General features: G+C 48.2%; 10 protein-coding genes across 10 annotated transcripts; 4 read left to right on the plus strand and 6 right to left on the minus strand.

Annotated features, from left to right (window-relative positions):
* Positions 1-2: 2 nt before the first annotated feature.
* On the plus strand, positions 3-1,482 carry ANOM_007433 (putative glycerol:H+ symporter (Gup1); the record flags this gene model as incomplete). Its single annotated transcript, XM_015552689.1, has 3 exons — positions 3-437; positions 485-552; positions 606-1,482. Coding segments are annotated over 3 exons (1,356 nt in total), but the record flags the coding sequence as incomplete, so codon positions are not given.
* A 753-nt stretch (positions 1,483-2,235) lies between these two features.
* Positions 2,236-3,188, minus strand: ANOM_007434 (putative HIT finger domain protein; the record flags this gene model as incomplete). Its single annotated transcript, XM_015552690.1, has 2 exons — positions 2,236-2,843; positions 2,921-3,188. 2 exons carry the CDS (start codon positions 3,186-3,188, stop codon positions 2,236-2,238), a joined length of 876 nt encoding a protein of 291 aa, XP_015404105.1.
* Positions 3,189-3,497: 309 nt separating this feature from the next.
* ANOM_007435 (uncharacterized protein) lies at positions 3,498-4,422 on the minus strand (the record flags this gene model as incomplete). Its single annotated transcript, XM_015552691.1, has 4 exons — positions 3,498-3,661; positions 3,943-4,048; positions 4,124-4,302; positions 4,369-4,422. The coding sequence occupies 4 exons, from the start codon at positions 4,420-4,422 to the stop codon at positions 3,581-3,583; spliced, it is 420 nt and encodes a 139-aa protein (XP_015404104.1). The 3' UTR covers positions 3,498-3,580.
* Positions 4,423-4,793: 371 nt separating this feature from the next.
* Positions 4,794-10,721, minus strand: ANOM_007436 (cellular morphogenesis regulator DopA; the record flags this gene model as incomplete). The annotated part of the gene is made up of 7 exons (XM_015552692.1): positions 4,794-6,053; positions 6,103-7,568; positions 7,619-7,848; positions 7,912-10,153; positions 10,211-10,364; positions 10,425-10,549; positions 10,631-10,721. The coding sequence occupies 7 exons, from the start codon at positions 10,719-10,721 to the stop codon at positions 4,794-4,796; spliced, it is 5,568 nt and encodes a 1,855-aa protein (XP_015404103.1).
* A 449-nt stretch (positions 10,722-11,170) lies between these two features.
* On the plus strand, positions 11,171-13,330 carry ANOM_007437 (guanine nucleotide exchange factor MON1; the record flags this gene model as incomplete). Its single annotated transcript, XM_015552693.1, has 5 exons — positions 11,171-11,774; positions 11,835-12,697; positions 12,771-12,952; positions 13,028-13,262; positions 13,322-13,330. 5 exons carry the CDS (start codon positions 11,171-11,173, stop codon positions 13,328-13,330), a joined length of 1,893 nt encoding a protein of 630 aa, XP_015404102.1.
* Positions 13,331-13,516: 186 nt separating this feature from the next.
* Positions 13,517-15,337, minus strand: ANOM_007438 (proline iminopeptidase; the record flags this gene model as incomplete). Its single annotated transcript, XM_015552694.1, has 9 exons — positions 13,517-13,828; positions 13,886-13,982; positions 14,042-14,180; positions 14,237-14,257; positions 14,307-14,471; positions 14,530-14,615; positions 14,686-14,930; positions 15,002-15,237; positions 15,295-15,337. The coding sequence occupies 9 exons, from the start codon at positions 15,335-15,337 to the stop codon at positions 13,517-13,519; spliced, it is 1,344 nt and encodes a 447-aa protein (XP_015404100.1).
* A 451-nt stretch (positions 15,338-15,788) lies between these two features.
* Positions 15,789-17,345, plus strand: ANOM_007439 (pyridoxal phosphate-dependent decarboxylase family protein; the record flags this gene model as incomplete). Its single annotated transcript, XM_015552695.1, has 1 exon — positions 15,789-17,345. The coding sequence occupies one exon, from the start codon at positions 15,789-15,791 to the stop codon at positions 17,343-17,345; it is 1,557 nt and encodes a 518-aa protein (XP_015404099.1).
* A 136-nt stretch (positions 17,346-17,481) lies between these two features.
* On the minus strand, positions 17,482-19,627 carry ANOM_007440 (putative Kelch repeats protein; the record flags this gene model as incomplete). The annotated part of the gene is made up of 3 exons (XM_015552696.1): positions 17,482-18,912; positions 18,978-19,118; positions 19,196-19,627. The coding sequence occupies 3 exons, from the start codon at positions 19,625-19,627 to the stop codon at positions 17,482-17,484; spliced, it is 2,004 nt and encodes a 667-aa protein (XP_015404097.1).
* Positions 19,628-20,402: 775 nt separating this feature from the next.
* On the plus strand, positions 20,403-25,146 carry ANOM_007441 (RecQ family helicase MusN; the record flags this gene model as incomplete). Its single annotated transcript, XM_015552697.1, has 4 exons — positions 20,403-20,817; positions 20,872-24,446; positions 24,505-24,583; positions 24,638-25,146. 4 exons carry the CDS (start codon positions 20,403-20,405, stop codon positions 25,144-25,146), a joined length of 4,578 nt encoding a protein of 1,525 aa, XP_015404098.1.
* Positions 25,147-25,510: 364 nt separating this feature from the next.
* ANOM_007442 (uncharacterized protein) lies at positions 25,511-26,619 on the minus strand (the record flags this gene model as incomplete). Its single annotated transcript, XM_015552698.1, has 2 exons — positions 25,511-26,380; positions 26,437-26,619. 2 exons carry the CDS (start codon positions 26,617-26,619, stop codon positions 25,511-25,513), a joined length of 1,053 nt encoding a protein of 350 aa, XP_015404095.1.
* Positions 26,620-26,621: the final 2 nt, after the last annotated feature.

A 26,621-nucleotide genomic window follows, 5' to 3' on the forward strand; every position in this document is an offset into this window, starting at 1 on the left:
CGACTACGGCTCAAGGAGACGCTCGCTTGGCCCGTCGGGTCCGATTTGACTTTTACTTCGCCCTGATTTTTATCGTTGCTCTCCATGGTGTATCTGCCATAAAGGTGCTCGGTATATTATATGTGAACTACAAGATTGCGAAATCGCTTCCGCGACAATATGTGGCTACTATTACTTGGACATTCAACATTGCGATACTGTTTGCGAACGAACTCTGCACAGGCTACCCTTTTGAGCGCATAGCCACCATGCTGGTGTCTTCGGCAGATAGCACCGGACAAGACTCTCCTCTAGTCCTATGGGGTCGATATCTCGACAGCTTTGGAGGTATAATGCCCCGGTGGGAGGTGCTTTTTAAGGTCACGATATTGCGACAGATCAGCTTCAATATGGATTACTATTGGAGCCTCGATTATCCAGCCTCGAGTCCCATTGAAGTAAGTCGTTCCCTCCATAGAATAAGTTCTTATCTAATGGTTATAAGAAGAAACAAACTGACCCCACGGCACTATCGGAGCGCGACCGCGTGAACATCCCAGCAGAGCCGTCCGCGTTCAACGGCCGCAATTATCTCGCCTATGTGCTGTATTCGCCATTATATCTAGCCGGGCCCATTTTAACATTCAACGATTATATTTCACAGCAGCGATTCCCACCTCTCTCTCTTACCAATCCCGCGTTACTCGCTACGCCGTCCGATTCCTTTTGACCGTACTGGCCATGGAATTCATCCTCCATTTCATCTACGCAGTGGCCATCTCCCAAGCACACCCGGACTGGTCATTGTATAGCCCTGGTCAGCTCAGCATGCTCGGCTTCTTCAACCTGCACATCATCTGGCTGAAGCTCCTAATCCCATGGCGGTTCTTCCGGCTCTGGGCCCTAGTGGACGGCGTCGACCCACCAGAGAACATGGTCCGCTGCGTCTCAAACAACTACTCCGCATTCGCCTTCTGGCGCGCCTGGCACCGCTCATTCAACCGCTGGATCGTGCGCTACGTCTACGTGCCCCTAGGCGGAGGAAGAGGCCGAGCACGCGGAGACGATAACAAATCATCATCTGTAATCTTCGCCAAAGCCCGCCAGATCTTCAACTTCCTCATCGTCTTCACCTTTGTCGCTCTCTGGCACGACCTCAACCTCCGTCTCCTCATGTGGGGGTGGCTCATTACGCTCTTCGTTCTCCCCGAGATCATCGCTACGCTGCTCTTCCCCGCGCACAAATGGCGCTCCCGTCCGAACACATACCGCGTCCTTTGCGGTGTTGGTGCAGTAGGGAACATTCTCATGATGATGATTGCCAATTTGGTCGGGTTTGCTTTGGGCTTGGACGGAATCCAGGGCTTGCTAAGTGAGATGCTGGGGTCTTATTCTGGTCTGGTTTACCTGGCTACGGCCTGTGCGGCGCTGTTTGTGGGGGTCCAGGTTATGTTTGAGATCCGGCAGGAGGAGTTACGAGCTGGTATCAACTTGAAGTGTTAATTCACAGATATACATATGCATATACATTTAGTATGATAGAAATCGAACTATACATCTTCCATTCAGGTAGTGATAGTGGCGCCGTATTACCACACTGTTTGAAGGATATTGGGAAAAGTATATAGTGTATTAAGACACCCAAGCCAGAAATGTGACCTAGACTTGGTCTACTCTTTCGGAGAGCTGTATAGGCTTGAGATGTGTGGTAATCTGTTTACCTAATTCTGACTTCTGAGTGATCAAATTGACCACCAGTAGCCACGATTAGGGCCGCGAGCGTGCACGAGGAGACAGTCGCTGGACTTGGGGAAATCCCGTGAGTATGTTCGAGTCAAGATGCACGCTTTGCTTTCCCTCAGCGTGTGCATCGGTGCGTCTTTTTGTCGAACAGGCTACCCAATCCGTACGGCCTAGTAGCGTTAGATAGGCGCCGAGCCTGTAGGAAGGCTTCTTTGTTCCATCAGGTAGGAGTGGAATCCATTGGGAGAAGCAAATAGGCACATGACCCATATTTCGACTATTATATAATAGCACCCATGTTCTTCACAATGTTTTCACCAAAATGGTACCTCGCGAGGTTGTGGAAGGGGATATGCCCTAGCGTCTGCCTTGGACAGCGAACAGCGGATTTCGCGCCAGGCGAGTGTAATCAATTTCCATCGACCAGCCCGGTGTTTCCAGCATGGCGATCTAGATGAGAAGAATGATCATCCGGTAGGTGTTTTTTTCTTGGCTAATCCGCATTTGAATGGCCTAGTAGAACGCCCCACATCTGGAGTCCTCATGAAGTTTGTAACAGTCCAAGCCGCAGGTCCGCGAAGGGCAGTTCTTGCACCGGATCTTGCCCCAGTAACCGCACACACAGCAGAAATACCGCTGCGATTTCATTGTGACTGGTGGACCGACGCGAGAAGCATTATACGTCAATGGCGGCTCCGCAAGAAGTGCCTGCATGATACGTTCCGACGGTGCAGAGGGGATATACGATTTCAGGAGGGGATCGTTATCGTGCTCGGTTTTGATAAGTGCTTGCTTGTCCTCCGGCTCCTTCTCCGATTCCTTCTCTGTGTCTTCTGCGGTAGTGACGCTGGGTGGCTTTGCAGGTGTCGCTGATGCCCTCTGACGCGCGGGTACAGTGGAGGGTTGTTTCTTCTGACGCGAGGATTCCGGTTTGGGCGTTGTGGCAGGTGTCGAGCTTCTTCGTAATGATGATGGTTTTGTTACTTTGTTGGCTGGGGGACGCTGCGTCGTAGACTGGGCTGCTTGTGCTAACGCGGCTTCTTCGTCATCGAGGTAGTTTCTGAAGGTCTTCTGTGATTGAAGGATACGGCGCACATTCGAGGTAACTTTGCCTCTTGTCCCTGGTGAGTGACAGAACAGTTGTTAGCCATGTCCTGTCGCAAAACACGTCAACGCATCTCGAAGAAAATCTAGCTACCTCTTCCAGCTGCATCCTTTTGTTTCACCGGGATCGGAATATGGACATCTTTATGGTTCTCCCGATCGAGCTCTGCTAAATGTCGGATGATCGCATTGGCCTGTCTTGATGATACATCTCCACGGCTGCCGGGGTCGCGAATGCCTCGTTTCCTGCCGATGGTAGGCGTGATCGCTGCTTTGGATGGGTCGAAGCCCCTGTCGGGGACGTAGGTCCACCCCGGAGTGAGGTGAGTTGTCGTACTCGGAAGAAGTTCGACGTGATACATTGTTAGTATGAAAGGGGAAAAAATTGGTTGTATTGGTTTAGGACAATGTTATCGCCAAGGCGTGTCTTTTGGCGCTCCCCGAAAATGTTCCATGGAACATTCCATGTTTGCTATGTTTGCATTCCAAGGGAATGACGCAGTTGACCTGACAGTACATTTACTACAGTCAGTTATAAGGCAAGATATTAAATTTCCAGTTAATATCATAAATAGCACCGTTTTTTATGTAGTAATCGATGTAATGCAAGGAAAAATTGCGTTCTCCTGTTAAAGCTCACTAAATGCCGGACATAAACTGCATTCAAGAATTGAATGTGTTCAAAAACCCATGGGGAAACAAACTCCTGATAAAAAATAGCTTGGGAACTGGTTGTGGCGTGGTTCTGTGAGCACTATTTCTTCCTAAGTTGATCCACTCTCGTCTCCAGTTCACCGATGTATGTCTGAAGCTTCTGTGTTGCTGATTGAAGCGCCTGTTTATACTGATTAGTATGATTACCTCGAGCGGACAACCAAATATGTGAAGGATCAAGGGGTAAACGGGAGCTATGCTATGTCTAAAACCCGATGCTACTGGGGGAGGGGAGGCAAATCTGTGTTGTACCAACACACCAAATGGAAGGATTGTAGGAGACCAAGAAATGAAAAAGAAAGAAATTGGAAAAAAGGAAACCAAGAACAAGAGAGAATTATGATAACAGCAAGTTAAGAGGAAAAAGAGACATATGAAACAAAAGAAATTCCCATAACATACGTATATGTCCTCCGTCAACATCTCGTTGGTCACTCTGTACTCCCCAAGGATGTAGTAGTAAACGGAAGCGCCGGCAACAACAGTGCCAGTAAGGAAGCCAAATATTCTAGCATTACAAGCAGGTTAGTTACATCAAGAGGGTACACTGCCTTCTAAGGAAAATATGATCAGTAAAGCTTACCCTCCGCGGAAAGCCCCAACAGGTTTTTTAGCGGGCAACGTGGAGCCTGCAGCTGCTCTCACGGATGGCGAGGTAGAGAAGCTCCTTCGCACGGAGATGGCCGCGCGCCTTGTTGCGACGGAGCGCAACCCAGGAAATGCCATTCTGTAAGCACTCATAATCATAAATGCTCCAGGCGTCTAATATTTGGATCAGCAAGGAACATTCTGGGAAAGTAAATTACAGCGAGGATTTGCTGCTCTTACAGGTTCAAGTGATGGAGGTTCGGCAAAGCTTGAAGTGACGTTGGTGTTTGCCATTTAAGCTCGGGTGGAGACGGCCGCTAATCATCACGGGCCCGAAGTTAAGCATGCATACCTGCCTAAGGTATCTGCTTCAGTACCGGTACATTTGATGATAGCCCTTGTCTTCTCATCCAAAAGGATTTCTCTGCTACTACTGAAAGGGAGTGCTATGAATATATGTTTATTCATTCATCGACCGTAAAGATCCCAGGGATATAATCCAGTAGGCAAGCCCCGAACGCCTGACAATACCGCAGGGGTCCAAAGCTGCACAACAGGTTGCAACACTATTTTACTCTTAAACTGAAAGAAACTGTACCCAATTTCTGGATATATTACATATAAGATTTCATCATGGCCGCCTAGAAAGTTAGAAAAGGAGAGGCCTAGTTTGCCATGGTACTCTCGTTGAATAAGTCCGCCAACAAATCATCGTAAGATGTTGTCAAGCCCGCACTGCTCATGCTGTAAGTGCTCTCGAAAGCATGGATGCTGAGTTGTTCAAACCAAGGCCGAAGAATTCGATCAATGAGTTCATCTTTCGCCGTCTCACGGATCCAGTCCGCTGTTAGACCCGGCTGTTTTACACTATAGCCGAGCTCGTTCAACTCCCTGGGGCCGTCTGTGGCCGCAGAGCGCGTCCCAAAGCTTTGTGAAATCTCATCTGCAAGGGCCAGAGGCTCCCAGCGTTCTGGTGGGTAGACAGCATCAATCGTATCTGTAACATAAAGCCATTCGAGTAGTTGGAAGTCATCCGGCGCAAGGACGAGTAGCGTGTCTAGAAGCTTACACGCCTGCAACAATGCGTATGGATTGTATACCTCTTGCTGTAATCCAAGCGGAACGGCAGCAATCGCTTCTTGGAGCTCCGTGTTGATCAAAGGCCAGAACGGAGCCAGCGCAGTTGTGGAACTCTTCAGTGCAAGAGCCCGGAGAACCATGAATATCTCCGCTCTAGTCGTAGATGACGGCGATGATGAACTAGTAGCCCCTAGAAGATCTTCTAGCTTCTGCAGAAGTCCCGGTAGTTCTCCAATGAAGTAATCATTGTTCGCGGACAATATAAGTAGGGTAATCCTACGAAGGTTCAATTGGGCCTTCCTATCGGCATCTAGGCGGGCAGCAGACGCTCCCACACCAAACATGATGCCCGCAGCGCTCGGGGGTGGAAGCCGAGACATCAGTTCAGATAATCGATCCTTATCAGCAAGCACCCATTGCCGGAATAGGTTCATCCATCCACCCTTCACAAGTTCGAGGTGAGAGCTGAAGAATCTAGGATCATTGAAGGCTTCCGCAATGTCTTTCTTCCATATCTTTGCGGCAGCCGGAACCTTTGCGATATGTTGCAAGAGAGCCATAAAGTTGTGGCTGATATTGTTTGGAAAAAGACGCGATCGCAAAAGGGGCCCTATCACATGGGTAGAAATGCCTGATACAGCTGTAGTAATACGATCCGAATCGCCTAAGGTAGTTGTAAAGGCAGGCATGGAACTAGCAAGAATGCTGAGCATGTCATCTGGTCCGATATGAGGCGCCGACGGATTATCATGCTCTAAAGAGCCTCGACCCAGCAGGCCCGACTCTTGTGACAGCCCCAGGGGCTTGCTGGTAAATATTGCCGTGAGCAGACGTAGCAGTACATCCTACGAAGGTCAGCATAAGTAATACCTCATCAATTGATAGATCACGCACCCCAAGTTCTTTCCTCATGCGACGATCCTCACCGAAACTGGTGTTCTCCAACTTCGCACCGAGGATAGCAGCGAACTCAACCAAACGAGGAAGTATCTGCCTGTGTGGAAATGGGTTGCTCAAAACATCACGCAAAAAGGTAGTACAGTCTGCCCAAATCTCATCGAGAACATCGTCATCAAGGGACCTGGCATAAGTAACTAAAAACCCCGCTAACTCGTTTTCTGTAAGAGTCGACGATTGAGTAGATTTACGACTGGGGTCTAAAGCAGACGGGTTCGTCCTGGTATAGATGGCGTTAAATATAGCCGGGATTGCGATTTTTGGTCGAGACCCATCCAGAGTATGAAGCAGGCTGAAAATAAGCGACGAGGTATTACTGTCCGTCTTTGTCCACATCTCTACTAATGTCTCAAGGCATTCAAGGGCCTCTGCTGTAAACAGATGCTCGAGGATCCGGCGGGAGCGGTTCCTCATGCGCAAAGACGTATATTGGAAGGATGCCAGAGACTCAGCATCTTGCGGAAGAGTACTCTTCTCCACGGCTCCCCAAGCCCAGATAGAAAAGCACAGGCGCACAGCATCTTGGAAGCACAGTAAGACAGTAAGTCTATTATTCGCAGCCGTTGAACGACCGTGACTGGCGTCTGACGCAAACACGCCTGATACCATATTTCCAAAGAACCCTTGGGGTTGGTCTGGGCTCTTAGAGGCAGGGACATTTGCTTCGTCCACAAGAAGGCGCTCATGAGCGGTTGCAATGCAGGTTTCAAGACCGGAGAGTAGAGCTATGGTGGCATGTTCGGACCTATCCTCGGGCCAACCTTTTGTGTGCTTGAATGAAAGTTGCAGATTTGTGTACGCAAGTTGGATCTCCTTACAGAAGCAATCCACTAGCATCAGAATGATCTGGAATATAGATCCTGAGTATAGTGGAAGCACTTCACAGAGTAACATCGTCCATCTTTCCACGCTGCCCCTCGAGTTTGGAGAGCTGATACCCTTGAGAAGACATTCTAGGAGCTGCTGTGGAGGTTGTGGCATGGTAGGGATTGGGGGCACTTTTTCGGCCTTGTCGCTCGTAAATGACAGAATAGAGGGACTTGTCAAGCGCTCACGTGAGCTGGCTCTCTGATGTTTTGGTCTAGGAGGAGGCTGTGGTAAGTATGCCTGAGCAAACCGAACCTTCAGTGCTGCAAGGAGAGTGTCAATGAGAGCCCCTTGGACAGTAACGCTACCACCATCATCTAGAACAGCAGAAAGTCGGTCAACAAGCAGGGAGTCAATTCCAGACTCAGCCACCTCTTCAGCTCCTGGGCCTAGCAGGAGTTGACGCATGACAAGCAGGGATGTTTGTTGCAATTTAACTTCGTCGAAGTTTGTCTGTGGTGTAATCTTCGGTCCACTAACAATTCTTAGGATGGCGTGGAATATGGTCGAGTGTAAAGTTTGCGTCCCGGTGTTATCTGCCGGTATGGTGAGTCTCAAAATTTTAAACTGAGGTCATGAAGCTCACCTTCTGAAGCAGAGACATCATGGTGTCGGTCACCTTGAGCCGATGCCTGGGTCAGTAAAGTAACCCACCCATTGTGGGGGATGACTGATAAGATATTATGAATCGTCTCCAATAGATAGCTACATTCCTTGAAATCATCGGGGGATATGGAAAGGCTTGTTGGATTTGCCCCAGAGGGATCAGCTTGGGTGAAAAGACTATCCAGTCGTGAAACAACTATGTGGAAGACCCTATTTCATCATTGAGTAATTATATCAAAGGCAAGGGCGTACCTGAAGAGTTGGGGAGCTTACTTGTGTACGGAGGGCAGGTCCTGGAGCCAACGCTGGACCACCTCGGAGGTCTCATTAGGGGCTTGAGAGAGCGAGTCTAACACAATAAAAAGCGGACGTTCAAGCAGGGAGGATTGGTAAGAAACCTGGATCAGCGCCGAATCCTGTGCGTGCTTCGGCGGAAGTTCATAGGTACCATGGTGGCTGTGATTCCACAATACAAAGTATCTTCCAACCTGTTCCTCCGAGAGCAGTTGTCGTGACGTGTTGGAAGAGTTGACCATCAGTGATGTTATGGACGCCTCAACAAGGTGATCAGGCCATGAGACTGAATGCAAATGCCACAGGCAGCGAACTGCTTCCACATGAAACTTTGGGCTCAATGGTGAAAGATATTGCCAAATCTGTTTAACAAGTGACGGGATAAGATCGGAAATATCTTCATAGCTGATATAAAACCCGGGACTTTGAATAGAATATAAATTGGTGACACCAGTGGCAATTGATGAGACAGCCGAGAAAGTGGCAGTAGACTGCTCGGCATGATTCGCACTGACGTGGTTACAGATGGCAAGATAAAGCCGTCTGTCGCGCGGTATGCGTGACCTGGGAAGCTTCTTCAGCAGTACAATGAGAAGATTTACGTTCTCCTGTATAGATGCGATGCCGTTATCACCCGCAAGTGCTGATAACACGAGTTCGTATGCTTTGTCAATTATCAGCTCTGCAAGTTGTTTAGAAGCGAAGGGTAATGGAGGGGGATCAAGGCTGCTGGTGCTTTGCTTATAGAAGCCATGGATCTTCTCTAGAACTTCGGGCATATTGAGGTCACCAGCCTGATGGCTTGTGATTATCTTTTCAGAAGCTAACTTCTTGGAGAAAGCCCTTTCTGTAAGCAGGCCCGTCAGTGAGCTCATCACTTTGAAGAGTCCATGCGACACAAGTCTTAGTTGATCATGTGCAACTTTGGGATGCTTTTTCGGAGAGAGCTCATTCATCTTAATAAGGACCGAGAGGGTCAGCAGTGGGATATGGTTCAAAATCATGTCCTCCTCTCGCACGTTGAAATTTTCCACAATGAATTGAGCGAGTTTAAGGTTATCCATTACCTGACCATTTTCGCGATCAAGACTCTCCGGTACCCAATCTACCAGCTTGAGCAGTTCCGAGAAAATTACTCCGCTCTCCACACCGTCAAAAAAGGCGCTGGCACTGCGAAAAACCTCGTCAAAGTGGCTTTTGGAGGCTACTTTCTCGAAAGCTTGAACGTTTCGGATAATGGGGAGAAAGACTGCAGTGACTATGTGCCCACCAACTTCCCATCGGTCCATCAAGGACAGCGATATCCTGAAGGGCCTTGTCTTCTCCGAGGGCACTGCGGTTTTCTGTCCGATCATCTCTAGGAGACCTCTCACCAGTGGTTCCAGTCCAAACTGGCGGAAGTATTCGGACTGTGGAAGTTCTTGATCACTAGTGGTGGATGCATCTGCATTTTCTGATATCGAGTTCCGAGCTTCGAAAGAGGTTCGGTCATTCACAGGGTCGGGCCCTAAAAGCCAAGCCCATAACCTCCGATTCAAACTCATATCTCTTCGAGCCACAACACCCACAGCTGCAATGAGTAACCTTTGGAGGTCATCATCCGTGATCCTAGATTGCAAAATAGGCGAGCTGAGTGGCAGATGCGTCACAAGCAAATCGAGAAAGTTTCGCTGGACAAGGACTTGCTCGTCGGTCAACCCGGATGCAAAACAACGAATAAGTAAACCAGGCTCCGGGGAGACAACTGAGTTTGCTGCCATCTGCATCCCATGTGGCATATCGTTGGAATCGTTGCTGCTGCTTTTGCTTGGTCTTCGATCCGTAACACCTAGCTTTGGGAGATAGCGATTCAGATAAGCCAGCACTCCTGAACGCCTACTCGGACTAGTGATTGACGCGAGGAAGAGGCATTGCCAAAAGTATTGACCGCTTGCGTTGGCATCTTCGCCTTGTCTTTGTATATCCATCTGACTAGCGATATCGCGAAACTTATTGATAAGCCGGAGAGTTGGGTCAAAGTCATCGCTGGTTTCTTCTTCAAGTCCGGGTAGAAGGGCTAGGATGATCGCCTTCAAGGCGGGTCTGATAGCCCATGCTCCAGGCCACAAATATATGTCTCTACTAAGTTTAAAAATAAAGGGCGGACGGTAAGTGAAGCGAATGCTAAGGTAGGCGCAATGCCGGGCAGATACAACGGCAGATCGTGCGATAGTCCTTCTGGCTAAGACGGAAGTGAAACATTAACAGACGCTCCTCGAGATAACCCAAGTCACCGCACCCACCTTGATCAAACCAAAGACATATGTATATACTTCAAGTGCCTTCTGATGGACACCAGACGGCAACGAAGGATTTAGGCATTGCGCGAGACGTTTCGAGACGAGAACCTTGTGAGGGACGATCGGTAGGTCAGGAGGGTGGGACTGAAGGGCCTGACATAGAGAATCATTAGCGACTTAGGCGTAGTTGTCTTTCGGGGAATATTAACCCACCTTCAGAAGCCGGCTTAGGAAAGAGATATAGTCCGCCCATTCCTGCAACGCCGTGTCGAATAAAGAGAGGGCTCGCTCGACGCTCGACGCATAACGACGGTAATTCTTATCCTTCTTTAGGTGCTCTACACGATTCCATAGACATTAGACTGCAGGTTCTCCTCGAAACCTAGATTTTAGCCGTGGGATGCCGGGTGAGCGCAGACCTTCTTTGCCTCGTAAGCGGGATCGCGCAAGAGAGCTATCGGAGCTTGCGGGGGAGTTCGATCTCGGAAACGAGCTCGGATCAAGGCTCATGATGCACACGTCGAGTATTCAATCATAAAGTATCCGTCGGAAAATTGCACCTCTTCATATTTCGCGCATTGAACTAGAATGCGACCAGAGTTGGAGCGGTTGTTGCTGCGTAAAGACACGGAAGCCACAACAAGCGCCAGGCGGACATGTTTTTGGTGCCTTAACCGTCCGCCTTTGCGAAGCTCCGAACGGGGAGATCAATCACCCTTTCTCCACTTAGTCTATTTAATCAAGCCGCCGAACCCACATAACGTTTCCTCACTTCAAGTGCCGGTCACGTCGCTACTGTACTAGGCAATCCATCGCCGATTCTCGATGGGGGTTTCTATGGCATCACCCCTGACAAGCATGTCTTATACCCCTTTGTTGAGTCGCGTATAATACATGAGGGTGCTGTTGCCGGCTGGAGTAGTACATACATACCAGTCAATGCGCCCAGGTCAATTACCATGGACTCGGAGAATAAAAAACAGCCACAGGGCTCCCTTGATGGCAATGATGATAGCCAAGGTGAAATTACTTGCTCCTCAAAGTCATCTCCTACAATGGCAGCATCTAGTGTCAGAGAACGCAGCAGCAGTCCCGAAGGGCCACCGCCACCTTTACCCCCGCGTCCGAATACTTTAAGTTTGTTGGATGAAGGGGCATCATCTACTTGGGCTGTACGACAATCAAACCAAACCGCCTTGCAGTCCAGGGCTACTACAGCAGTGTCCCTGACAGACATTGCTTCCCATGATGGCGGGAAAGAGAGCTACCCTGCTCGCAGTCTACCCGGAACTCTGAGGGCCAAGGCAAGTCTTAGTCACCTGGCCAGTCCAAGAGGCAGCGATACTGCTGATTCTGCAAGTATCAGAAGCTCTGTACCGCAGACGGAGCTTGGTGAGGTAGAGAATGTCTTCAGTGACTTCGTCGTGACAGAGTCTGGACCCATGCAACAAGATAGCACAGGTCTGCTTCAGTTCCCGGAGTTCCAAGCAGACGATGTAGATGATGATTTCACAGAAGAGTTCGAACCTGTTGGGGACGTTGGAGACGAAGGAGAGCATGAGGGTGCGTAGCTTCCGTAAAGCCACAGATCTGTTGAGGTGCTAATCCACGACTCGACACCAGAACTAGTCCTTGAGAACTGGAAGTCTAAGCGGAAACATTATCTTATCCTATCTGCTGCTGGAAAGCCTATATGGACGCGACATGGTGATGGTGGTCTGATATCCACGTATGTTGGTGTCATCCAGACCATCATATCGTTTTATGAAGATTCGCAAGATCGTCTGAATAGTTTTACCGCTGGAGATACGAAGTTCGTCATTGTAGCTAAAGGACCGCTTTACTTAGTGGCGATAAGTCGGATTCTCGAAAGTGAAACTCAACTTAAGCTTCAACTAGAAGCTTTGTATATGCAGATCTTATCGACCTTAACCCTCCCTTCTCTAACACATCTTTTCTCGGTGCGACCCTCTACCGATCTCAAGAGACCGTTACAAGGCTCAGAGACTCTACTATCGACATTGGCGGACAGCTTCACGAAAGGTTCACCATCTACCCTTCTTTCGGCATTGGAGTGCCTCAAAATCCGCAAGGCGCACCGCCAGGCAATCAACAATGCCCTTCTTAAAACTAGAACCAACGGCCTCCTCTACGGTCTAGTTGTTGCAGGCGGTCGGCTAGTTAGTGTTGTACGGCCAAGGAAACATTCACTTCATCCTGGAGATTTACAACTGATTTTCAACATGGTCTTTGAAGCAGAAGCTGTTAAGGCTGGGGGTGGCGAGAGTTGGATTCCTGTTTGTTTACCCGGCTTCAACAGCAGTGGCTATCTCTACATGTACGTCAGCTTCGTTGATCTAAGAGAAGATGCTAGCAACGTTGCGGATGACACGGCGACGAAGGAAGAGTCCGTTGCGGTCATCTTAATCAGTACAGATAAAGAACGGTTTTTCGAGTTACAAGAGATGCGAAACTCCTTTATTGAGGTAAGACAATGCAATCGGCTTTCATGATGTGAAATACAAATTGGCTGGTGTTGACTAACCATCACTATCCCAGCAATTGGAAAAAGACGGCAGCCTCAAGATCATGAAAGAAGCCATTGACAAGGGCCGACCAAAGACCACCGACATTGTGCCAGGGACAGTCTTACATCATTTCTTGTACAAGTCGCGAGGAAACGTGCAGTTCACTATGTCCTCATATGAACCTGATTTCTCGTCTGTTTCTCGACGTCGAAGGTCTGTTTAGCATAACTAGTTCCGTACGGGGGATCCTAATGATACCGTCATAGATGGCTGACGTTAACTTTATAGGCTAATGTCAACATACAATAACCTCCATGCTAGCATCCATGCCAAGCATGCCCACGTTCGAGTCCACCACTGTGTCTCACAAACCTCAACCTCTCTCGCATGGGTAACTCCGGTTTTCCAACTCTACTGCGTCGCTGGTCCGAATGCCAATCGGAATGCCCTCGCTCACAGTGCGAGCAAAATTATCCAGTGGGTTCAGCAAGAGGAGGAGAGACTATTCATTGTCGGCGGTGCGGTATGTTATCCCGCGTTAGTTCTTATTCTTGGTCTTATAGAACTAACTCCTGCGAAAAGGTCTTTTGAGATTTGTCATGCTTGATATTTGATGATATATGACGATATATGACGCCTATCACAAGGTGCCACGAACTATCCTGTACATACTGAACCCAGGTTCTGGATTAGAACTATAGACGCGCCATGATTACAGCTCAAAACCTATGTTCTAGAAATAACCTATATGACATGACAGTGAATGAACGCCACCCACTAATCGATTGTATCGTCCCTCAAGGCAAAAAGCTGCTGCATAACCTCATCCGACTTAGCTCGGAGAGCATTATGATACATGGTGTTCGTAATGAACTGTTTGATGCCCTTGATCTTTGAAGCCGTATTTGAGGCATGACTGAAATGCACGTACATGTCATCTATGTACGTAGCAGCGTAGACAGGAACTTCATTCTTCGCCAGCTGGGCCTCGTCATAGAGCGCGGGCCAGTCCTTTGTAGTTGCGAGGATGTCGGCCGCCTCTTTAATCTCATTGAGCTCGTCGTACGAGTCGAACATGTCCTTGTAAACCTACATCGCGTCTGTTAGTCAGTGTGGCACCATCCAGAGCTTCCGATTGAATCTCACCATTTCGCCTGTAAACCAAATCTCCGGTTGATTGGCGTCAATGCTGAAGTTCGAATTGGCTGAACGAAGTCTATCGGCAGACCAATTTGATGCTTGCCTGTTTATTATTAGTACGATAAGGTCATCAAAAACGGAAAGGGCCTAGGTAATTCTCACCCTTGGCAATAGATAGCTTCGTGAAGAATGGCATAAATAACAGCACTGTCAAATCCACCTGCAGCATCGATTGAAGCGCGCGTGGGATGAGTCAGGAAGCCGAAGATCTCGAGATCATTCCACGAGCGCAGGACAAGCTCTAACGAGTGTTAGCCCAAAACGTTGCACGTACTCTAAGGGCTGATCAGATATTACCGTGGATACTATCAAGGCCACCTATAGACGTCAGTACTGCATTCATGTAATTACAGGTTAGATTCCCTACCGTGCATGCCGAATATGAGACCCAATTGTTGAAATCTCGCCGGTGTCAATTTCCCAGACGGGACAGAAACATCGTTCTCCTTAAGATACTGCAGGATTCTCTTGACTCGCTCAACGTCTTCAGGGAACTTCGAGTAGTAGGCCTTGTTTCTCTCTTCCAGTTTTTCTTCATTTCATTAGGTTAGCTGAGGGATTTAGGAAGTGAAGACTTCAAGAATGCATACCGTATGTCCGTGCATACACTGAGTCAGGCTCATTGACAAGAGGGGGCAATCCGCCACAGATAAACGCCTCCGCTAGGCCCTCTGGACTTTGGCGTGTCAGGGCTCGTCAGCACCAGCATTCATCCTCTCACAATTCAATCTAGCAGTTCAACTCACAACATAGAAAGATACGTCACAGCGCAAAAACCACCGAAACTCTGGCCGATAACGCTCCATTTGCGTTTATCTTCGGGATAATCTACGGTAAGGCATCGGCGAACGGCTTCACAGTCCCTGACAATGTTATCAGCTCGGAAGTTCTTCAAGTACTCCGCCTGTTTGATCGCATTGCCTTTCAAGGCAAGGGTACCAGCGGTGATCGTGGAGCTGAGGCCGGTGCCACGTTGATCTAAAAACAAAACCTATGCACGGTGAGCATATGAACCTTGCATGGTGAGGGAGCAAAGGAGAATTCGAAATGACTATCACCCACCTGATATCCCTTATCAAGGGCAGTGCTAATCCAGCCATTTTCCTGAGGTGGTCGACATCCAAAACCGGGTCCCCCCTGTAAGTATACAAGCCAAGGCAGCTGCTTGTCCTCCTTTGAAGCCTCAAATGGAGTCGTCGATCGACGAACACTACGGGCAAAAAGCCTCAAAGTGCCGTCATTTGGCCGGTTGTAGTTCACTGGAACGTCAAAGAGCAGTTCCGCTACACGGAGCTTCCCTAATTCCCCGCAGTATCAGCTTCTATATTACACTCACAGCTCCTCAAGAGACGCACCCGGGACGTTGTGAAGCTTCTTGTCTACTAGTTTGGCAGCCATTGCTTTTCGTGCCTTGGATGTAATTTTTATGGTTGTGTTTGGAGTAGCAGAGAACCTGCTAATGGCGTTGCCTGGAAGACAAGAACTGATTGTTGATGCGTAGTGGATAATTGTGGAGACGTTAGAATGCTACCTTGGGCAGACCCGTCTGTGCGCGCTAGCCAGTTGGCTAGTCCCTGGAAGTCCAGTCCACCCGACGGAACCCCGAGTTTAAAGCAGTCGTAAGCAAACCACTTTACGAACTAGGGGCCATACGGCACGGTGTTTGCTTACGGTGACTCACGGGGTTTGCCTATGGGTCAATATATGTCGGGAAGAAAATCCATGCCAGATATAAAACCTTTCACTTTCGACATAAGATAATACACCCCTGGTTACCGGTAGCGGGCCTTGTCTACATATTCAATCAGTACCATCTTTGTCTAGAGCAACTGTTCTCCCTACAACAGCCATGAGTGACAAGAGCGCCAGAACATCTATGGAGCTAGAAGATATCATGGCCACATCAGAAACGCAGGCTAGTCTTCAACAGCAATTATGGGAGATCGCTCAAACTCCCTGGAAATCCGGTATCCTTCCCAGTGCCAATCATCTGGCTCGGGCAAGAGAAAGTTTGCCGTCTTGTCTTGCGAATGAAGGAGTGGGGTTTGAAAGTGCAAAGCAACATATCCTGAACGATATCGTCCCAGCTTTTAATGCAAGCAGTATAAGTCCCAATTACTATGGCTTTGTCACCGGAGGGGTAACACCTGCTGCCTTATTTGCGGATAACATAGTATCTGCGTACGATCAAAATGTTCAGGTTCATCTTCCTGACCATACTATTGCCACGGATGTTGAATCCAACGCTCTGGGTCTACTTGTTGACCTTCTACACCTGGGGCGAGCTGAGTGGCATAACGGCATTTTCACCACTGGGGGATCGGCGAGTAACATCCTCGGCTTAGCCTGTGGGAGGGAATACGTACTAAACGTCGCTGCATGCAAGGCAGGAGTCCCCACACAAAGCGTTGGAGAGCACGGTTTGTATGAAGTCATGCAGGCATCCGGATTGTCAGGAATTCAGGTTTTGTCAACGTTACCGCATTCATCCCTAGTCAAGGCAGCTGGGATTCTGGGAATCGGCCGAGCAAATGTTAAAAGCACCTGCCAAGAAAACAATCCACTCCTCTTTGATATGAAAAAGCTTGAGCTTGAACTAGCAAGACCTGACAAGGCAAGTATAGTCGCAGTATCCTGCGGAGAAGTCAACACTGGACGTTTCGCGACGACCAGCATCGATGATATGCGAGAACTACGGAGATTGTGTGACAAGTACGGTGCCTGGCTACACGTTGACGGTGCTTTTGGAATTTTCAATCGCGTTTTAGATGATAGCCCAGAGTTTGCTACCATCAAAAAGGGGATTGAGGGCATAGAACTGGCCGATTGTATTGCAGGCGATGGGCACAAATTCCTCAACGTACCGTACGATTGTGGCTTCTTCCTCTGTCGCCATCCTAATGAAGCGTTCAGTGTGTTTCAAAATGCGAATGCGGCCTATCTAACAGGAAATAGCAACGGCCCTCCCTCAATTCCCTCGCCGTTGAACATCGGGATAGAGAACTCTAGGCGCTTCAGGGCGCTCCCTGTCTATACTTCACTTGTCGCTTATGGCAGAACCGGGTATCAGTCTATGCTCAAAAAACAAATTCGATTGGCCAGGATGATTGCCGGATGGTTATTTGACCATTCGGAGTACAATGTTTTGCCGGAGGCTACTACCAAGGAGGAATTATTGGACCAAACTTTCATGGTTGTCCTGCTTAGCGCAAAGCAGGATGACTTGAATAAAATCCTTACAGCCAAGATAAACGAGACATCTAAGATGTTTGTTTCTGGGACCTCCTGGCAAGGGCGACCGGCTTGTCGAATTGCCATCTCCAATTGGAGAGTTGATGAAGACAAGGATTTCGAAATTGTGACAAATGTGCTGAAGAGTGTTGTTGAAGGGGGAGCAACCAATTGAGCATACTTGTGTATGCATTCTGAAAGGCGGGTGAATACAGATACATCAGTACCACTTATACAGACAATATCCGGGCTAGCCGATCTAATGAAACAATGTACTTTAATGTGAATAGTTATGGGATATGTTTGTTCCATCACCGACGCCGGCCAGCACCGCCAGCATTTTCCCTCTCAGCAAGGCTGACAACCTCACCGATTCCAGCCTCCTCCTGTTCATCTTCGAGAGCCATGACTTCTTCTCTGCTATCCCACCACTTCTCTTCTGCGATGTTGAATGCATCCTTGCGCAGTTCCTTGATATTCTTCTCCGGCTCTAAGCCCTTTGTTTTCAACGTTTCAAGCAAAATCTTCTGCCATTCTTCAGAAGTACGGTTGAAGAAATCACGCAAGCTCTCAAAAGGTCGGGGAAGAGGCCTACTATCCTGTACAGAGGGTTCTCCCTCTGGCTCCTCTACCTCGAGTTGTTCCATTTCTTGCGTCACGGACGGCACCGTTGTCTCTGTAGGAGCAGGGGAGGCAGTGTCCAGTGACATTGCATCTTCCTCTTCATCTCCCTCCTCCTCATCATCATCATCTTCTTCGTCGTCCATTTCATCATCGCTCTCTTCCTCCTCGTTAAGGAGATTCCAGTTCTCTGGTTCGTTATAGAAGATCTCCTTGACACCATCAAGTTTGACGAGATCGATAGAGTACATGTCATTGAATGTGAACTCTCGATCACCTTTCTCAAAGGTACCGCCAAATATGAACAAAGTATCATCCTGCACAGTTAGCTGTGCGTTGAACCGCATATGAGGCATTTCGAAGCGAACAATCGTAGGCTTCTCGGGCTTATCAGATTCCTCTTCATCTTTAGGAGTACTGAGTTCCATCTCATCGTCGTCATCCAGACTGCGAATGCCTTTCTTCGCCTCCAAAGCTTTAAGGTTCTGTAGCAGCTCTTCCTCATCAGCTTTAGTCCGGTCGCGAGACTTAACCTGATTTGCCTGTTTTTTGCCCTGTGCCCTTGGGCGTCGGAGACTCAATGGGAAGAAGCGGTTCCTGTCGGTATTCCAGGCGTACAATGTATTGAAAAATTCACTGTCAATCCCCTCCTCGCTGAGCTCAACATCATGGACACCACCAAACATGATGCCACGACCCTTGTGATACGCCATAGTAGCACCTGCGCGGGGCGGGTTCGGGGCATTCGCAGGCTTCTTTCTGCGTTCCCAACGGATTGTGGGGGTTGCAGATGCAGGGGCATCGGCAGCAGGTGGTGTGATCCGAAGGAGCCAGGTGTCCTGGTGAACCATAGGCTTCATGGTCATACGCTGAGCACCACCCTTCATCTGTTTCCCTCCTACACTAGTGGTGGCCTTCACACGGGAATACCCACCTAGGAGGACTGCACCCGCTTCGTGAGGAAGAAAAGAGAAAGAAGAGCGAGAATCAGGTTTCTGCGATGCAGGGGGCAGCATAGGATTATACCAGGTATACTTTGAGCAGTCGTAAATCCACAAGTCTTGAAGGTATTTAGTTTGCTGCGAGGTGTCTTGGAAACCACCGAACAGGATAATGTAGTTCTTGACTCAAGTCAGCCTCAAAAGACTCATCATTGGGGGAAATACATAATCTCTAATATGCGAACCTTGTAGTAAGTCATTCTATGGCCACTTCTGGCCGGAGGACCCTTGCCTTTAGTCTCAAGACGGGCCCATTCTTTCGTCGATGGGTCAAGATACCAAAAATCATTGTAATGATAGAAGGTACCTTGCTTTGGAGATGAGAACTCGCCTAAATGGTTCAAAAGTCAGTAAGATGTTCAGATGCCAAGGATCCAGGTCGCATGCCTCCAAACAGATATACGCCGCCAGTATTTCCACCACGGCACCAAGCATGACCACTCCGAGGGAGAGGAGTATTGGGACTAGTGACCTCTTTCCATTCGCCTTTGTCAATATTGTACACAAAGAGATTGTTGAAAAAGGTAGCAAGAGTGCCATCGAAGTACTCTCCACCGAAGACGAACAATTCATTCCGATTTGAGGGGGATGCCAGCACAGTTGCGGATGACCGAGGAGAAGGTGGTCCCGAAGCAACTTCAGTAACCTTGAGGAACTTAGCCTGTTCTTCGGCGTATTGCGCTAAGATGGCATCCAGATCCGCATCTTCTACATCGCTGTCTGCATCCCGTCCCTTCTTGCCCTTAGATCTCTTTTCTTTCTGGGCAGCTTTCTTGTTCTGTTTCGCCGCAACACGTTCTTTGTGTTCAGCGGACTTCTTATTTTTCTTGCCCATGTTATGGGATGGCTTAGTTGTCCTGTATGTATTTTTGGAAGGCGATACCCTATATGTATATAGATTGCCAATCCAATGGCCTTCTTATTGCGTGGGGTTGATAACATTCTATAGCGCGGGGTTCAGAAAAAAAAATTAATTCCCCTCGTTTGGTTACGCGTAAAACGGATACCATATCAAGTCACTAATAAGTAATAATGAGAGGAGGTGAACCATTACAGACACAATACAGACGGCAATATATCTGACAGATTACTTCACATAGCTTGCCAATAGTCGCCTGGGTATAGATATGATCATTTGTTTTATATTGTGACTGGGAAGTAGCGCATTGTCATCATGACTGAGTAGTCAGTTACGAGTACTATGTGGAGGAGCTACATGTATGATATATATTCTAGATGGACCAATAAGATCTGATAATGCGGTCGTAAATTTGGTATATCATAAACCACAACATATAAAATAATACTGCAAATGAAAGAAAGGACACAGATATGGTACTATACCAATACTTGGCAGCTCGTGTCTATTCTAAACATAGATAAATAGCTCAAGTATTATACTAATTCGGTGCCTATCCTCTTAACCATGCTATGTATGAGTGGTACGGGGCTATACCTAAAAGATAAGGTACTCACCGCCCATGTGATAACGCGCCGGGACGCGTCCCTTTGTCTGTTCGCTATGGAATTCAGTGACATTTAGACGAAGAATATCGCAAATGCATTGCTGGAGAATAAGAGCAGAATCATGAAAGCGAAAATACGACCCTATGACTAGGCACAACTTGGAAGTTCATCTCAAATGGCTGTTGCAACAAGGCCCTGCGATTTACCCCTCTTTATCGCCATCCGCACGCGAGAATCGCAATTCTACTCGAGAGAACCACACTCAATATCAGCCGACTCCAGCGCTGAATGCAACGGGTAATCGAGTTCCAGAAATTGCAATTGGGGACTCCCAACCCCTGCAGAATAATTCTGTCGACAATGCGGACAAACGACCCGAGGTAGAATCGGACGAAGACATGGCACGATTGTTATTGGCTCCGCAATCTGCGAGCAAACCTCGACTATTCAGTCGTTCTACAGGTGCTGTTACGGGATCACCGTCGAAACCGAATGGTCGTCCGCCTGCCCAATCGCCTACGCGACGACGGGAGGTGCTGAAGAGTCCGGCAATCAAAAGTATGAACATTTATTTACTGAAGTCTTTTCGGACGACTAATGATTAATGGAAAGGTACCCAAGGCGATACGCTATCTTTATTCGACAGTGCTACCAAGCCGACAGTGACACCATCCCGGACGAGACATAAGTTTGACGTCGAATCTTCCACATTCGACATTGATACTATTGATTTGACGGGCGATTTCGATAAAATTACGGCATCATCAGGCATAGCAGATGAGGTTGGGGAATCGCACCGGCTATGGAACGAAGATGCGCCCAATCGAAAAGATTCTACGGATAAGCGAGGCAAGAAGCGCAAAAGCGAGGAGTACATTTCTGATCTAGTATCTCCAAGAAAGAATGCTCCCAAGGTGCGCTCGCCTTTGCGCAACGGTGAGACTACAGATGCTGTCCAGTCGGGTTTGACGCGCTCGACTAAAACCTACATTACATCTTCCCCGACAAGAAGCTTCATTCGTGAAGCGTCACACTCTCGCTCTGGTGTCTCGAACCAAATCATAGCCGATTCCGACGAAGACGGTAATGAAACTCTATTCGATGATTTGATGATTGACGATGGTGCGCCCGTGATGGATAACAGTAAATCTTTATATCCTGTTCTTCCTCAAGACATATCTCCGGAGAATAGTAAAAGAGGAAGGGTGGCAAAGAATGCAATGCACCGGTCTCCACCGACATCAGAAATTGATCTCACTCCATCTGTTTGCGATACGTCCGCCAGCAAGACATTTACGAACCTTGGTGATTCAGGCTTTGCTTGTGCTCTCGGGCCACTAGGGTCGCAGCCAAAGAACAGCGATGTCACGAAGTTCTTAACTCTTTCCGCTGAGACTCTGGATCAACGAATCTCGGGGTTCGAGGATACTCTAAGGAAGAATTCAGAAATCGTTTTTGAACAAGCTATGAAGGGCGAGCCAGCCCCTGGATTAATTGCTGAGAATAAGAGTATTACAGCTCGGATAGAAGCAATTAAATCCTTAAAGAGCAAAAAGGCTGCCTATCACGCCTGCGAATCAACAAGAGAGCAGCTGAAGAAAACACTCATGCAAGTCATATCTCAAGGTGGTAGCCCGAATACAATGCCGGAGGAGCTCGAACAAAGCCGAAGAGCTACATTGCAGCTAGAGCAGATTGAGTCTGATATAGAACGCCTGCTTGTGCAAGCTGATATTTTACCGGTCTCATTCTCTTCAAGTAAAGGGCCGTCTCAGCAGGGCTCAGAGCGTTTGCACTCGCCCCCTCGATCAGTTAGAAACACTAACCCTAAGAAAACAGTCCACCCTCACGATCCCGAAACCATTGAGACTGCATTTTCTAGACCTCTCTCAGGGCCGACCTCTCGTGTCTCTCAAGCCGACATACCATCACGGACAACAAACTCATCGTTCAGGAGCGCCGGCTCTTGGCCTAAAGCCTTTGACTATGATGAACCAATGATCAGTGATAATGACCATACTTTTACTCGTACCATGGGATCTCCGCGTCCGGCAGAACATATTGATGAATTTGACTTGGACGCTGATGATGAGGAAATGCTTGAAGCTGCGGGTTTTCTTGACGATGGCTACTCAGTTTCAACAGCTAGTAATAGTCTCCAGACACGCAAGGTGTTTGCTGAAACCTCCGGAAACGTTGCCCGCACCCCTACCACACAGAAGTCGCAGACCCACAATGGCCTATGGCATCATCACCAGTGGTCAAAGGATGTTAAAAGTGTTTTGAAGGATCGTTTCCATCTTCGAGGGTTCCGCCTTAACCAACTCGAAGCCATCGATGCCACTCTGAGTGGGAAGGATACGTTTGTTCTAATGCCGACAGGTGGAGGGAAGTCATTGTGTTACCAGCTACCCTCTATCGTCAAGAGTGGAACGACCAGAGGAGTCACAATAGTCATTTCGCCATTGTTAAGTTTAATGCAAGATCAAGTTTATCATTTGCGCCAGCTCGAGATAAAGGCGTATCTGCTGAACGGTGAGACGCAGAAGACGGAACGGCAATGGATAATGAGCACACTATCGAGCTCAGCTGCGGAAGATCACATCGAGTTGTTGTATATCACGCCCGAGATGGTCAACAAGAATCAAACCCTCATCCGTAACTTGGAAAGACTCAATAATAGCCGTCGACTTGCACGCATCGTGATAGATGAAGCTCATTGCGTGAGTCAATGGGGCCATGATTTCCGTCCTGATTATAAGGAACTTGGAGGGCTCAGGGCTCAGCTGCCTGGTGTTCCAATGATGGCTCTAACAGCTACTGCCACAGAGAACGTGAAGGTAGACGTTATCCACAACCTTAAAATGGAAGGTTGCGATATCTTTACCCAGAGCTTTAACAGACCAAACTTGACATACGAAGTGAGGCAGAAGAAGAAGGGTAACGAGCTTCTGGCTAGCATAGCCGATACGATTAAATCGTCTTATAACAACAAATCCGGCATTGTTTATTGCCTTTCGCGTGATACATGCCAGAAGGTCGCCAAGAGTCTTCGGGACGATTACCGCATTAAAGCAGAACATTATCATGCCGGTATGAAACCGGACGAGCGAGCCGAAGTTCAACAACGCTGGCAGACTGGGAGGAGCCATGTCATTGTGGCGACGATCGCCTTCGGTATGGGTATTGATAAGCCGGACGTACGCTTCGTGATCCACCATAGCCTCCCCAAGAGTTTAGAAGGCTATTACCAAGAAACTGGCCGAGCTGGCCGAGACGGAAAACGTTCAGGTTGCTATATGTATTACTGTTACAGGGACACGATGACCATTAATCGCATGATTGACAGCAGCGATGGCAGTAAGCAACAGAAGAACCGACAGCGACAAATGCTACGCAATGTTGTACAGTTTTGTGAAAACAAAAGTGACTGCCGAAGAGTCCAAATTCTTGCATATTTCAATGAGTATTTTCGCCGAGAGGACTGCAATTCTTCCTGTGATAATTGCAAGTCAGACTCTGTTTTCGAGCTCCGTGACTTTACTCAACACGCGGCCTCCGTAATCAAGGTTGTTCGATACTTCGAGGAGTCAAAGGAGAATGTGACATTGTCGTACTGTGTGAACATTTTCCGAGGAAGTGCAAAGAAATTCAGGTCTCCTCAGCACAGACAGGCCCCAGGGTACGGAGAGGGTTCTTCGTTAGAAATGGGAGAGGCGGAAAGACTTTTCTATCACCTTCTTAGCGAGGGAGCTCTGTTTGAAGAAAATGTGGTCAACGGCAGTAGATTTGCTGTGCAGTACATCAAGCTTGGACGTCGTGCCCCTGATTTTGAGAGTGGCCGGCGTCGATTACAGCTCCATGTTAGAGTTTCACCAAACAAAAAAGCTCAACCCCCTCGGAATGGATCTCGGAAGGACTATCATCCTCAATCCACGAACGTCTCATCGCCTGTCCAAGCAGCGAACCATCGTCGCTTAGCCCGTTATCGATACGAAGAAAGCTCTGATAGTGATAGAGACAGTGACGGCTTCGAGAGAGTTCGTATAGCTGGCAAGCCGAGGCGTGAGAAACCGTTTACCCCAGGCCCACCCATTACCCAGGATTCCAGGTTTGACCGTCTTGACCCTCTCCATAAAGCTGTAGCGGAGGATTTCATGGTTTATGCAAAGAATTACTGCCAAGATGTGAGGCTTGCTCTTCAGCTTCCTGAGTTAGAAATACATTGCTGACTTGCTTTAACAGCTTGTACTTAAGAAAGGCCTTCGCAATCAACCATTCACAGACGGGGCGCTGCGGGAGATGGTCATAGCCTTCCCCAAAGGTGAGTATCACCGCCAGCCATTGGTAAGACGATGCAATACTGATGTCAGAGCAGACCTGTCAGAGCTTTCCAGAATTCCCGGAATAGATAAAGACAAGGTGAATCGGTACGGTACTCAGATACTCAAGCTCGTACGAGATACGCAACGCCGCTATGCAGAGTTGAAAAAGGATCGTGATGACGCCGATGGTGTTGTTCCGGACCCCAACCATCACAATGTCATCAATCTCACCAGCGACAGTGAAGAGTATGATGATGGTGATATTCTGGACGATGCCTCAAACTTCGATATAGATAACAATGTCATCTCTAGTCGATATTTCACCACCGAACCAATTCCAGAAGATGACTCGTCTGATGGCCCTGGGGGAGCTAGCAGCTCCAAACCTCGGAAGCGTCAAGCCACCAAGCGAACTCGTCGAAAGAGTGGTGGCGAATTTAAAGCCCGGAGCAAAACCCCAAGACCTAGAAAGAAAACAGCCAACCGCACTGATAGTCGTCCTACCCGGAAAGGGTCAAAAGCAAAAGAACCTATGTCCCGGATAGGAATGATGCCTATCTAGCATCTTTATATATCAGTTTTCATGTTCTTTACGATGATGTTGATGGTATATTGAAGAACGTGAGGGCATAATTTCACTAATGGTCTGCTGCATCGGGTGCATCCACCGGCGTTGAATTGGAATTCTGACTACCCTCTTTAATATCATGAAGACTTGACGAAGCGATAATGTGAATATGTACTCGTACTGAGCGCATGTGACTGGACTTTTTGCACGTCCTTTCATACATTCTTTCTCTTAACTCTTTGCAACTATAACCGTATATAGTCTTAATTCGTATATGTCCCACAAGGATATTAATTGGTAATTCCTGGAGTCTGGTAAAGTCGGACTGTGCATCAAAATAACTATTTAGAGCAGCCATTCAATCGTTCAACGAACGCCCGAAATCAATCAACCTCAAGCGTCTGGCATCGCGTGGATGGAATTGAGCTACTTTGGCTCTTACAAGGAATCGGGAGGCGGCAGACTCTCGGGGAAGATCAATGTAGGAGGTACCTGCATCGAGTAACGAGGCGAGCAGCTCATGCATATCAGTAGCTGCTGTCTCGCGTCGATTGGCCCGGTTCTGTTCTTGATTATCTCCTTGAGATGTTTGGCCCCTGACGAGTTCATCTATGCGACGCTGGCCGCTATCATGGCTCGCTACCGAAGCTTTCGGTTTTTTGGGCTTACCATGGCTTGTATAGCCTCTCTCCAATGTCTCATCAGAAACGCTCATTTCATCTCCCACAGTTGGACCACCGAGATCTTCTGCAGCGAGCATGGGCGCCAAAGTTTCATCAATAAAGTTATGGAGAGAGACATTTAGCTCTTCCGTCGCCTTGTCAAGCTCTTCCTTTTTTTCTTGTTGTTGATCGACAAGATCATGTGCTAGTTGGGATGGCGACTTCTGCTCTTTCTGGGCTTGTTGTTCATGGATACTAGCTATCCGTTTTTGCAGTCCATCATTGATGGCTTGGGCATCACGCAAATTTGCCTCTTCAACTTTCAAACGCTGGCGGCTGGTCGAAAGCTTGTTTGCTGTCATCCTGACAGATAACTTGCTCTCATTGACCAGCCGAGATATTTCCTCGACCGCAAGTAAGGATGGCAGAGGAGACCCAGAGCTTGGGAGCTTTGTTTCTGATCGCAGGAGGGAGTCATATGCTTTCTTGGCTCTTCTAACTTGCGAAACGCGAGACCACGGGTCCGCGCCGATCTTCGAAAAATCAACCGCGTTGACCGAGCGGAGCTGTTGCGCGCATCAGTATCGCGTCTGTGTTTTTATATGTTTTTCGGCTTACATACCTTGCGCAAGTCATCTTCTTGGCGTTTAACTTGGTCTTGAAGATTTTTCAGGGTATCATCCAGCTTCTTATTATACGCCTGGAGAGTGGCCGGGCTGATTTGTTGATCATAACTCTCTTCGGCTTTCTCCCGTTTCACTGCGAAACGCTGGATCTTATCAATAGTCTCCTGAGGTACATCCATTG

The sequence above is a fragment of the Aspergillus nomiae genome, assembly GCF_001204775.2.
Source record: "Aspergillus nomiae NRRL 13137 chromosome Unknown contig00287, whole genome shotgun sequence".
NCBI lineage: Eukaryota > Fungi > Ascomycota > Eurotiomycetes > Eurotiales > Aspergillaceae > Aspergillus > Aspergillus nomiae.